This window comes from Gadus macrocephalus, chromosome 10 (assembly GCF_031168955.1).
Source record: "Gadus macrocephalus chromosome 10, ASM3116895v1".
NCBI lineage: Eukaryota > Metazoa > Chordata > Actinopteri > Gadiformes > Gadidae > Gadus > Gadus macrocephalus.
In genome coordinates this window covers 14,082,709-14,097,050 of record NC_082391.1, presented here as the reverse complement: position 1 = coordinate 14,097,050, position 14,342 = coordinate 14,082,709, and the positions used below count along the sequence as shown (strand labels likewise).

General features: G+C 43.7%; 1 protein-coding gene across 18 annotated transcripts in view; it reads left to right on the top strand.

Annotated features, from left to right (window-relative positions):
* Window positions 1–14,342, top strand: part of LOC132465813 (protocadherin alpha-C2-like) — a 185,000-nt gene that overhangs the window by 145,488 nt on the left and 25,170 nt on the right. The window contains exon 1 of one of the 18 annotated variants that reach the window (XM_060062627.1): window positions 7–3,171. The exons of 15 other annotated variants lie outside the window; for them this stretch is intronic. In XM_060062627.1, the coding sequence (XP_059918610.1) occupies window positions 793–3,171 (2,379 nt within the window). In that variant the 5' untranslated portion in view covers window positions 7–792. 2 more of the 18 variants (XM_060062626.1, XM_060062625.1) reach the window with 2 other exon arrangements.

Below are 14,342 nucleotides of genomic sequence, written 5' to 3'. Positions count from 1 at the left end.
TCAAATGCAACAGTTAAATGTATGTCCTCATTGCACTTAGTTTCTTTTTTCCATAATTCCCTTTTTTACGCAGCAAACGTTAATATTAATGTGTACACATAACAATGATATTGATACGTGTTTCAATTTCTGTGTTAATGGGCAAAGCTCTTAACATAAATGTGGTGTTTTCATTTAATGGATAAAATACAAAACATTCAGGCTTGTGTTAGATGACAATGCGTCGTATTGCTGCTGGCACCGTCTCGTTATTTACATGTGGACATCTTTACATGCCAGGGGCTGAGGTTGTAGATCAGTATTCGGAGCTCTGGGATCTCATGAGGTATAATGATGAAGGTAAACGAGGGATCCGCCGCTCTGCGCGCGTCCACAGAAAAAATGCTCTCCATGGTATCGGACGTGAGACGTTATGTGATTCCACCATGATGGCTGTTTTCAGGATCTTCTTGTTGTCCTTATCTGCCTTAATATGTGCTCATTCGTGGGTTGTCTCTGGACATTGACAATAGAAAAAATCACTTGCATCAAAATAATTTTGATGAACATTATATGGACAGTTGATGTCGCTATGGAGAACTCTCAGACCCACAGAGTTTCGTCAGTACGATAACCAGACTCCTCCTCTGTATGACGAGGTGGCCGTGGTCCACCACAGCTTTGTGTGGAGAAACACAAATGACGAGGAAGCAGCGAGGGAAGAGCTGTGCGCTTTGGTCAGCAATCTGTACCTAAACGTTCGTGGATCGTAATGCGTATGTTGTTGTTATCCGGATTCATTGTGGCTTAGAAATGGAATACCGATTCGGATTTACATCCCTTTGGATACAAATATGTGCTTTACTGTTTTTCGCCGACTGGTCGGGAGCTCAGCTTTCATATTCTGTACTCGAGGAGGTAGACAAAGGCTCCGTCGTGGGAAATCTCGCTAAGGATTTAAACATTGACCTCAAAGATTTGGAACACAGAGACTTGCGGGTTTTGCCACGACACTCAAATAACTATTTTGGAGTTGATTGGAAAACCGGTGCGCTTTATGTCGGCGAAAGAATAGATCGCGAAGAGCTATGTCCTAGTACGGTAAAATGTTCGTTGAATATAGAAGCTATGTTGAGCAATCCAGTGCACTTGCATCGCTTAGAGGTTAACATTGTAGATATTAACGATAACGCGCCATTCTTTAGAGAAAAACTGAGGATATTAAACATTTCGGAATTAACCTCCACCGGTGAAAGATATCTTCTTCCAATGGCCAACGATGCAGATACTGGCAGCAACTCCATTAAGAGCTACAGACTGAGCCAGAATGAACATTTCTCGCTGGATGTACAGAGCGGGGACGACCAGGGTGTATCCGCAGATTTAGTGTTGCGGACAGCTTTAGACCGAGAAAAGCAGTCCGTCATCAACCTTGTTTTAACCGCTTTCGACGGAGGAAAGCCACATAAATCCGGGACTCTGAAAATTGTTGTAAACGTTATGGATGTGAATGATAACACTCCCATATTTAGCCAAACTCTTTACAAGGCCCAGGTAAATGAAAACGCTCCACCTCAGACATCCATATTAACAATATCTGCGTCCGATTTAGACGAGGGAATAAACGGTGAGGTTGTTTACTCGTTTATCGAAAGAGGACATTTTAATCCCGAGCAGTTATTTTCTATGAATTCACAGACTGGGGAAATAACGGTAAAAGGCGAACTTGATTTCGAAAAAAACCCTGCTTATGACATTCGTGTACAGGCGAGAGACAAAGGCATGCCGTCTCGTAGTGTGCACGGCAAAGTGCTGGTGGAAGTAATCGACGTAAATGACAATATTCCGGAGATTATAATCACGTCTCTTATGAGCCCAGTAAAAGAGGATGCTCAGTTAGGGACGGTGGTCGCTCGGGTTACGTTGAATGATAAAGATGGCGGAAGTAACGGCCTCACTAATGGCAAAATATTAGGATCCGTGCCATTTAAATTGAAACTTAACTACAACAATTATTACTCTTTGATTGTGGATGGGCCTCTCGACAGAGAGAATGCCTCCGAGTATAGCGTCACCATCATAGCCAGCGATGAAGGTAGTCCGCCTCTCTCGAGCACCAGTGTTATCGCTGTCCACGTTTCTGATGTGAATGACAACGCGCCTCGATTCCCAGATCCAGTCATTAGTGTTTATGTAAAGGAGAACAGTCCAGCGGGAGCTACTATCTACACCATCAGTGCAGTGGACCCTGACACAGATGATAATGCGAAAGTATCGTTCACACTGTTAGGGATTGTTTCAAAAAGTACTCAGATTTCATCCGTTGTTACCATCAACTCAGTGACGGGAGAAATTGTCAGTCAGCAATCCTTTAACTTTGAAGAGGTTAAAACGTTTCAAATCAAAGTCAAAGCCACCGATGAAGGTGTTCCTCCCCTGAGCAGTAACGTGACAGTGAACGTTTTCATCCTGGATGAGAATGACAACAGTCCCGGGATTTTAGCCCCCTATTCTGAACACGGCTCCGTTAACAGTGAGAACATTCCTTACTCTGCTGAAGCAGGATACTTTGTGGCTAAAATCAGGGCCGTAGACGCAGACTCTGGTTACAATGCACTGCTTTCTTATCACATCTCTGAACCCAAAGGAACCAATCTCTTTCGGATAGGAACCAGCACCGGTGAAATCAGGACTAAGAGACGGATGAGTGACAATGACCTGAAAACTCACCCGTTGGTGGTGTTGGTTTGTGATAACGGAGAGCCCTCCCTGACAGCTACTGTGTCTATTGATGTCGTTGTGGTTGAAAACACAGGAGACCTTCAGACTCAGTTCAGACACGTGCCGCTAAAGGAGGACAGCTTCTCTGCTTTAAACCTGTATTTGCTGATCGCCATTGCGTCTGTGTCAGTGATCTTTCTACTGAGTCTCATCAGTTTAATAGCAGTCAAATGCCACCGGACAGACAACAGTTTCAGCAGGTACAGCGCCCCAATGATCACCACCCACCCTGACGGGAGCTGGTCTTACTCTAAATCTACTCAGCAGTATGACGTGTGTTTCAGCTCAGACACACTGAAGAGTGACGTAGTAGTGTTCCCTCCTCAATTCCCGCCTGTTGATGGAGAACTGATCAGTATAAACGGAGGAGACACATTAAACAGAACTCAGACTTTACCAAATAAAGATAAGGTAAGATGTCCATGCGTTGCTTTCAAATACTTTGTATATATGTCCCAGACTTTCTTTCTAGCAAAAAGCCTTTTAATGGAGCAAACGTTTATATTGTTGTATACACACTGAAAACGCTATGATATGTTTCCTTTTTGTGTTAATTGAACTACGTCTTGACATAACAGTTATGTTTAAAAAATATGGCTACAATTTAAATTATTTATGCTATGTATTGTCTCTAATGACAATGTGTTGTAACACTGCAGGCACCGTCGCTTTATTTTAACGTGAAAATCTGTACATGTTAGGGGCTGAAGTGGTAGATCAGCATTTGGAGCTACTGGATCTCACGTGGTATAATTATGAAGATAAACAATGGAGCCGCCAATCTGCGCGCGTTCACAGTAAGAGTGCTGTCCATGTTACTGGACGTGAGATGTTCTGTGACTGCACCATGTTGGCTGTTTTCAGGTTACGTAATGCAATCAATTACTGGAGCCTGTCAACGGATCAAATGATTTAATTCAGATTTCTACACAATATATATTTTTAATACTTATCTGCCTCAGTATAAATTATTTTGTGGGCTGTCGCTGAACATTGAAAGTGGACAAGAATTACCTGCATCGAAATAATTGAGATTTAAGCTTTGACTTTATATGGACAGTTGATGTCGCTATACAACCCTCAGACCCACCGAGTCGCGTTAGTACGATAACCAGACTCCTCCTCAGTATGACGAGGCGGCCGTGGTCCACCACAGCTTTGTGTGGAGAAACACAAATGACGAGGAAGCAGCGAGGGAAGAAATGTGCGCTATAAACGGCTATCTAGACCTAAACGTTCGTGGGTCGTATTGCGTATGTTGTTGATATCCGGCTTCATTGTGGCTTAGAAATGGAAAACCGACTCGGATTTACACCGTTTTGGATACAAATTTGTGCTTTACTGTGTTTCGCCGATTGGTCGGGAGCTCAGCTTTCATATTCTGTACTCGAGGAGGTAGACAAAGGCTCCGTCGTGGGAAACCTCGCTAAGGATTTAAACATTGACCTCAAAGATTTGGAATACAGAGACTTGCGGGTTTTGCCAGGAGACTCCAACAACTGTTTTGGAGTGGATTTAAAAACCGGTGCGCTATACGTTGACGAAAGAATAGATCGCGAAGAGCTCTGTCCAAGTACGGAAAAATGCTCGTTGAATATAGAGGCTATGTTGAGCAATCCGGTGCATTTGCATCGCTTAGAGGTTAACATTTTGGATATTAATGATAACGCACCGTTGTTCGATGAACGTTTAAGAACATTAAACATTTCGGAATCCTCCTCTTCAGGGGAAAGATATCTACTCCCAATGGCCAATGATGCAGATACGGGCAGCAACTCTATCAAGAGCTACAGACTGAGCCAGAATGAACATTTCTCGCTGGAGGTACAGAGCGGGGATGAGCAGGGTGTATCCGCAGATTTAGTGTTGCAGAAAGCTTTAGACCGAGAAAAGCAGTCCGTCATCAACCTAGTTTTGACCGCTTTCGACGGAGGAAAGCCACACAAATCAGGGACTCTTAAAATTCATGTAAACGTTATGGATTTTAATGATAACTTTCCCATATTTAGCCAATCTCTTTACAAGGCACGGATAAATGAAAACGCACCACTTCAGACTTCCATAATAACAATATTTGCGTCCGATTTAGACGATGGAATAAACGGCGATATTATATACTCGTTTATCGAGAGGGGGAAATTTAACCCTGGTGTTATGTTTTCTATTAATTCACAAACAGGAGAAATAACGGTAAAGGGGGAGCTCGATTTTGAGAAAAATCCTGCTTATGACATTCGTGTACAGGCAAAAGACAAAGGCGCGCCTTCTCGTAGTGTGAACGGCAAAGTGCTGGTGGAAGTAATCGACGTAAATGACAACATTCCGGAGATTACAATCACGTCTCTTATGAGCCCAGTAAAAGAGGATGCTCAGTTCGGGACGGTGGTCGCTCTGGTTACTGTAAATGATAAAGATGGCGGAAGTAACGGTCTCACTAATTGCAAAATATTAGGATCGGTGCCATTTAAATTAAAACTAAACTACAAAAATTATTATTCCTTGATTGTGGATGGGCCTCTAGACAGAGAAGATGCCTCCGAGTATATCGTCACCATCATAGCCAGCGATGAAGGGAGTCTGCCTCTCTCGAGCACCAGTGTTATCGCTGTCCACGTTTCTGACGTGAATGATAACGCGCCTCGATTCCCAGATCCTGTCATTAGTGTTTATGTGAAGGAGAATAGTCCATTGGGATGTACTATCTACACCATCAGTGCAGTGGACCCTGATACAGATGATAATGCAAAAGTATCGTACACATTGTTAGGGATTGTTTCGAAAAGTACTCAGATTTCATCCGTTGTTACCATCAACTCAGTGACGGGAGATATTGTCAGTCAGCAATCCTTTAACTTTGAAGAGGTTAAAACGTTTCAAATCAAAGTCAAAGCCACCGATGAAGGTGTTCCTCCCCTGAGCAGTAACGTGACAGTGAACGTTTTCATCCTGGATGAGAATGACAACAGTCCCGGGATTTTACCCCCCTATTCTGAACACGGCTCCGTTAACAGTGAGAACATTCCCTACTCTGCTGAAGCGGGATACTTTGTGGCTAAAATCAGGGCAGTAGATGCAGACTCTGGTTACAATGCACTGCTTTCTTATCACATCTCTGAACCCAAAGGAACCAATCTCTTTCGGATCGGAACCAGCACCGGTGAAATCAGGACTAAGAGACGGATGAGTGACAATGACCTGAAAACTCACCCGTTGGTGGTGTTGGTTTGTGATAACGGGGAGCCCTCCCTGACAGCTACTGTGTCTATTGATGTCGTTGTGGTTGAAAACACAGGAGACCTTCAGACTCAGTTCAAACACGTGCCGCTAAAGGAGGACAGCTTCTCTGCTTTAAACCTGTATTTGCTGATCGCCATTGCGTCTGTGTCAGTGATCTTTCTACTGAGTCTCATCAGTTTAATAGCAGTCAAATGCCACCGGACAGACAACAGTTTCAGCAGGTACAGCGCCCCAATGATCACCACCCACCCTGACGGGAGCTGGTCTTACTCTAAATCTACTCAGCAGTATGACGTGTGTTTCAGCTCAGACACACTGAAGAGTGACGTAGTAGTGTTCCCTCCTCAATTCCCGCCTGTTGATGGAGAACTGATCAGTATAAACGGAGGAGACACTTTAAGCAGAACTCAGACTTTGCCAAATAAAGATAAGGTAAGATTTGCCATGCTGTAACTCAGTTGGTTTCATGTGTTGTGATTCTCTTGGCGCACAATGTGACCAAACCATTTGTCTTTTTCATTTTGTGATATTCAAGGTCCTGAACTTCGTTGGTACTATATCTCACTCATGAAGCTCTGTAGTTGTGCAGTGTTAAGGTTGAGGTAACCTCAAAAAAGATTGTGTAAAATATCTTCGATTAGGCCTGTAACAATGCCTTAACCTTAGCTTGGTTTTGCTTGCTCTGCAATTTTCTCTTCCGTTGGTGACACTCATCCAACCTTTGTAGCTCCATTACAGTAGTTTTTCACTCATAAAACAGCAAGGCTTGTGTAAAAAAACATTTAAATCCAAGCATAAGGAAGGCTGCTAAATTGTTGAATGTGATTATGCCTGATAAGGACTTCGAGATAATTAGTTCCAAGTTATCTCGAATTATGTTGAAGTATTTCAGTTATCTTTATTTCCACACGTCGCCACTGTCATCTCATTTGTGGACACACTTTTCTCAGTCAGTAGCTCCTCCCTTGCATGAGAGAGCGCTGTCTGCTTTGTTCGCTGGTGAGAATGGACTGACTGTCTGGTGGTGTGTCATCGGTGGTTGGACTGCGGGATTATATTCAGCAGTACCACTGCTGAATTAATGTATTTCTGAAAACTATTATACCGAAAGTATATAATCAGGATGCTTCAACAATGGAATATTTTTGCGGTTTTAATTGGTTGTTGTATTTTGCTATTACACATTCCACAAATCCAAACGACCCACATTGCGTATTCTGTGTCTGAGGAGTCGAAGGCAGGAACTATTGTGGGGAATTTAGCGAAGGATTTGCATCTGGACCTCCTAGACTTGGCGTCTCGGGGTTTTCACATCTCTGGACCTAATGCGAGGTTTTTCGACATCAATGGAAAGACGGGGGCTCTCCTCGTTAAAGACCGAATAGATCGCGACGAGCTCTGTTCTCGTAACGCGAAGTGTTCTCTAGAATTGGAGGCCATTGCGAGCTCCCCACTGAATCTCTATCGCTTTGAGGTTCAAATATTGGATATAAACGATAACGCACCCTTATTTCGGATACTAGAATCATCACTGAATGTATCAGAATCGTCTCTTCCAGGGGAAAGATTCACACTGCCTCAAGCGTATGACGCGGACGTCGGTAGTTTCTCGGTGAAGGGCTACAAACTCAGTCAGAACGACCATTTCTCCCTGGATGTACAGAATAGTGGAGAGCACGGTACGTCCGCAGAGTTAGTCGTGCAAAAGGCTTTGGATCGAGAAAAGCAGTCGATTGTTAAACTAACACTGACCGCAGAAGACGGAGGCAAACCTCCCAGATCTGGAACCTTACAGATCACCGTTAATGTAGAAGACGTTAACGACAATGTCCCCCTCTTTGACAAACCACTATACAAAGCCATGGTGTTTGAAAACACGCCGCAGGGTACGAGGGTGCTTACAGTACATGCAAATGATTTAGATGAAGGCTTACATTCTGAAATTGTGTATTCATTTATCAACCACGATAATGATAATTTTGTTGACGTATTTGCCATCGATTCGGCGACCGGAGTGATAACAGTAAAAGGTACATTGGATCATGAAAGAAACAATGCAATTGAAATTCGTGTGCAAGCAAAGGATAAAGGATCAACTCCAAGAGCTTCACATTGCAAAGTATTGGTCGAAGTCACGGATGTGAATGACAATCCACCAATAATATCTATCACTTCATTAGTAGACAGGATCAGGGAAGATGCGTCGCGCGATACAATGGTCGGCCTAATAACTGTAAAAGACAACGACTCCGGAAAAAACGGCATGGTTGATGTTAGGTTAACTGATAATGTACCATTTGTAATAAAAAATACATACAAAAATCATTATTCTTTAGTGGTAGATGGGGCGCTTGACAGAGAAAAGGCCTCAGAATATAACGTCAGCATAATTGCAACGGACGAAGGCAATCCGCCCCTTACGAGTACCAGCGTTATCGCCGTAGTGATATCTGATGTAAATGACAACCCTCCACTTTTTTTAGAATCGATTGTTCATATTTTTGTGAAAGAAAACAGCAACTTTGGTACAGTAATTTATACAATGAAAGCCGATGACGACGATATCAATGAAAATGCCAAAGTCACGTTTTCTTTATTGGACAAAGATAACAAAATACACCAAATAGCATCGATTTTAAACATTAACTCAGAGACAGGGGACATTGTCAGCCTAAAAAGTTTCAACTATGAAGAGATCACAACGTTTCAGTTTAAAGTTCAGGCCACAGACTCTGGGGTTCCTCCCCTCAGCAGTAACGTGACAGTCAATGTTTTCATCCTGGATGAGAATGACAACAGACCCGGGATCCTACCCCCCTATTCTGAACACGGCTCCGTTAACAGTGAGAACATTCCCTACTCTGCTGATGCAGGATACTTTGTGGCTAAAATCAGGGCTGTAGACGCAGACTCTGGTTACAATGCACTGCTTTCATATCACATCTCTGAACCCAAAGGAACCAATCTCTTTCGGATCGGAACCAGCACCGGTGAAATCAGAACTAAGAGACGGATGAGTGACAATGACCTGAAAACTCACCCGTTGGTGGTGTTGGTTTGTGATAACGGAGAGCCCTCCCTGACAGCTACTGTGTCTATTGATGTTGTTGTGGTTGAAAACACAGGAGACCTTCAGACTCAGTTCAGACACGTGCCGCTAAAGGAGGACAGCTTCTCTGCTTTAAACCTGTATTTGCTGATCGCCATTGCGTCGGTGTCAGTGATCTTTCTCCTGAGTCTCATCAGTTTAATAGCAGTCAAATGCCACCGGACAGACAACAGTTTCAGCAGGTACAGCGCCCCAATGATCACCACCCACCCTGACGGGAGCTGGTCTTACTCTAAATCTACTCAGCAGTATGACGTGTGTTTCAGCTCAGACACACTGAAGAGTGACGTAGTAGTGTTCCCTCCTCAATTCCCGCCTGTTGATGGAGAACTGATCAGTATAAACGGAGGGGACACTTATGGCATGACTCAGACATTACCCAACAAAGACAAGGTATGTTGTCTTGGAAAGCCCCCCACTTATTGTTTGTTTATCTGCCATTATATGTGAAAAGAATTGATATAATGCGTCTAATTTTCCTTTCTGCGATTGGTATCTGAATTGCCTGAATTTAACTGAATTCAACCTTGTTATTGACCATTAGTCGCCATTGCTTCGACCCTTGATATCCATACTTTGAGAGAGTTTTAAGGGTCATTGGTCTTGCAGACTGTAATCCTTCAGCCTCTAAGAGGAGCTGTCCATGGTTCTGATAGTGTGGAGGATTCTCGCAAGCTTCCTGCCAGGTTGTTGGGCTGTATTTGTGATTCCAGATGTACTGCAAGAAGTAAGCAGTACCTTGTTAAATCCATATGGTTATAAGAATACTCAGCTGGGGGTATTTCAGCTGTCTACTTCCATGTCTCTTGTAGGCTATACTACTACTACTACAACTACTATACAACGATTAGTAGTAGTTGTAGTAGTAGTAGTCCATTACTAGTAGTAGTAGTAGTATACTACTACCATACTACTACTACTACCACTACTACTAATCAACATATTCCTACATAAATCCTAATTTAACTAGTATTCCGCTAATCATAATAACAATACAAATGTTATTGTCTTTTTTATTAACTCAAATTCTAAGCTACTAACTTATCAGCATTTCTACAACACTTAATTTAACCTTTTACTAGACTATAAAACATTGTGCAATTCTCAGTAATAAGGGTTCAGTTATAAAAGCACATCATGCCGTTCCATTGTCAGTGCAGTGTATCCGTCAGTGGTTAGGGTGTTGTCTTCTCTAGCTTCCATTATCAGTGTTGACTCTCTCTGTTTTACTCCCCCTGCTTTGCTGGTGCCCTGCCACTTCTTAGCCTCATACTTTCTCCCTCTTGTGTTTCTGAGTTCCACTTGATTTTCATTTTCTTTCTCGTGTTGAGTTTACTAAATCATAAAGCTGTAAAACATTACTTCCAGGAACTATATAAATGAAAAGCACCAAGGAACTACTACATATTTTACGTTCGACATGTAACTGAATTGTGACTATTAGCATTCTTATACGAAGCACATTTGTTGTACAGCGCCTAGGTTGCTGGGCTGACTGGTGAATACACGCGCTCTCTCGTGTGCCTTTTTCCCTTTCTCCTCTGACAAGCCTCTTGCCATCCCCCTCCCCCCGCCTCCCTCTGCAAGGGAGCAGCTGAGACCAGTTACTGGGAATTAGCTATGCTCTCTCCAGACATGCTCTCTATTTGCCCCAACACGGTGTAGACATGCATCCATAAATGCACATGAACATATCAATAGCCTATGAAACGGTGCGTGATCCAGCATTAATGTAGGGAATCGTACAGAATTAACCGTGGTACATTTAATTATTTGTAATACAAATACAGATTCAATATGGCAGCATTTGATGCATTGCACAATAGTTGGTGTTGTATGAATTATGAACGTGAAACATATGCATTTCATTTAAGAAAAGTTTTCTTGATATCGTTTATTAAAGAAGTCATTGTTATCCGTCATACTGGCTAGGCTGTGATTCATCGATGCCGTCATTCGGACATCACACCATGACCCTATTTCAGGGAGTGGCCCAGTATAAACACGCATTACATTATTCAGCCAAAGTCTTCAATGAGCTGGTTAAATGCGGTGTGTCCCAACCAGCGTTGTTCTGTGTGCTCCTATGAGCTTTGCATACGGCAGGTCGTGGGTTGTGTAAGTGGGTCAGCGCGTGCTTTAAAAATGGCAGCGCGCATCGCTTGACTTGAATGAAAGTGTGTTGCTGTCATTCGCCACCAGTACGAGGCACAAACTGTTCGATTCTGAATGCCGCGTCGTTCTCTTCTCTGCATATCCCCCCCTAACAATGCTCGGGGCTCTTTCTATGCGTTTGTGGCTGAAAATAGTGCTGTCTATGCTGCAGCTCTGAAGTCAAGTCGAGGGGGGAGGGGTCGGTAATTTTCCGCTATGCGCTGCAGCAGCAGGGAGCTTTCAGTACCGGCGAATCTACGCTGAGAGTTCGATTCGGCTCTCCTTCGTCCCCTGCTCTGCAGTTGGGCGGGGCTGATGGTGGCACTAGCATTTCTACTGTCAATCTCAGTTAAGCCGCTATGACCGGAAAAAAATCCCAGGAAATAAGGCAGAGGCTTAACCGTCCCTGCCTCAGGTCACTGTGGGTTGCGTGCGAGCCGTTGTCAAACGGTGGTGATTGGGAAGACGAACAACAACTCTAAGTAGTAGCCTACTGTTATGTGTATAGTTGTGCAGATTCACGACGGCAAGACGAGTTGGCAAGCGTTACATATGAAAGCTTTTCGAACCCTGCTGACTTCACTGCCGCAAATGCACTCAATAATTGATTCTCTGCATTAGCCTGCTCGAGGCGGCAGAGTGCTCTGCCGGCTAAACAGCACTGCATTCACGGAGCAGGGGAAAGGTGACATTTATTGGTGATAATTTCTGATGTAGGCTACACCATTAATTGTTCTACAGTATGTAGTCACAAACAACGAGTAATACACGTTACGTTCTACAACAACATAAATAAACGGCACGGTTGAATGAGCTTTAATAATTTTCTATTGGTCACCACAGGAGCTATATTTTTTGAATTTCTCTCCCTCATCTCTGTCGCGGTAGGGGCAGTATGCTGTAGGCTCATTTAGCCTGTGTGTACACTTCCTGTTGTCCACCCCACCACCCCTCCCCTCCCTACAAGGGTGTGTCCTTTGTGAGGTTGGCTCTTCCAGACAAGGTTGCCATGGAGACCATCCTGAGCAGTCATGAAGTAATGTGCTCGTGCGTTTCCAGGGAGCTGCCAGTGTGCACACCCACCCCCATCTCCTACCTCAGTGTGTGATATTACCAGATGGCACTAACGCACATTGCATGATAGTGAGACAAACAGGCGCATGTAAGCTTCCCGAGATGACAGCATGAGAAGCTATCCAGCTGAAAGGAAGGGGAGAGAAAATGAGGTCTTATAAAAGGAAAGAAATGGGAATATGTCAGAATAAATATTAGGACAACAATGCATTGAATACAGTCAGCCGAGACCAAGAGTGGAACCCCGAGCCTTAGAAGCAAGCATTAAGCATGAGATAGCAAGAAGAAGAGTGACGAAAGAAAATACACAAATAAAAAACGTTAAATATGTCCCCAGCAGCTGATTGAGAACAGCAGAGGATTAGCATTGGTCACAGATGAAAAGGGACGGATTTATCACCCCACCCTTCCTGTTTCTCCCCTGCTCCCCCCCCCCCCCCCCCCCCCCCGTCCGTCCTACTGACTTCCAGTTCTCTATTCCAACGCTGTTATGTTTGGTGTGGCTTGGGGATGTTGTTTCTCCCCGTTAGATGGGCTTTGTCATGCTCCATACAGCGGCTAGCATCCAAAGGCATCCTTTCTCTCTCCCCCTCCCTTTCTCCCTCTCTCTATCTCTCTCTCTCTCTCCCTATCTCTTTCTCTCTCCCTCTCCGGTGAGGACACAAAGCCAGGGAGCCCTGAGAGGGACGTGTGAGCAAAGCCTGCCTGCTCTGGCCGCGATAGCTTTGTTTGCCAACGCGCTCCGAATCTGCTTTACGTACGCACAGGCAGAGCCCGGAACAGGCGAGGCACTGTTTGACCGGCGAAGGGGCTCTCGAGGGAGCCATCTTTCTTTGCGGCTGTTAGGTCCTTCATGCCCTTTAACATGAAAGGGATGGCACGCGGGGAATATGCCAAGTAAGCAGTGTGCCCTCTTCCCTGCTGGGCCACGTGGTAGAGGCATCGACATGTTGAGACTGTCTTTGGATTATAAATCTATAGGAGGATGTGATTCATTGTGGTTGTTGCTCAAATTTAGTATGCTAGTTATACTTTGATGATAACCCTTTGGGTCTAACAGTCAATTATGATATGAATTCACCCGTTACTGAGACCAGATTAGCCCTCCCCTATTTGAGATGAATACTCCTTTTCAGGTGTTTTTTTTTACTTCTGGTAATCCATGAATAGAACACAGATTTAGGGTTTACCTTGAATTAACACGCACACACACACACACACACACACAAACAGACACACACACACACACACACACATACAAAGTAAACTGTGCGTGGAACGCATTGCAATATGGCACTGGATACCACATTGTACTGTTAAAACAACAAAAGAGTGTTCACACTTTAAATGAGGACACAGCTGAAGATGATCACACATGTTTTATGTGTGTCACATCAACACTCACTGTTATAATCAGCTGTAAATCATAAAGAACATCATGTGACATAACTTATAATCATTTCCTAATTTGACTCAGGGGGTGTATAGTCTTGTGTACTGTTGTATCTCTCACTATCTTTCTCAGAGACCATTAGTTCTTAATTAATGTGTCATAGATTGTCATTGGGCTTTGAGTGTGGATATGCTGAGTGACGTCGCTCCATCCTCTGTGGACAAGAATGAGTTCACAAGTGTGACAGAAAAACAACTCAATCTTTCCTTGTTTAGATTAAATTCCCTTTCAACATCCTAATTGAAGCTACATGCTCGCACTTTAGACATTTTGCATTAGCCGTCCTATACAGTACCTAGATATCCACAAACGAAGTGTAACATTAATAACCAGTTTCTTAAAATCCCCAGGGTGGGTTGGCACTAGAACCCGAGGGAATAGCTTGATTACATCAGAGTCTAAAGTGTACAATTTGAGTAGGATTGACACGCGGCACAATCTGTGGGAAGAACGTGTCACATTCAAATGGCCAGCAGACGAGACAAATCAAAAAACAGGACCCATTCAAATGACTGCCGTTATTTAAGAAAACAATTTTCCTAAATAACCACAAAC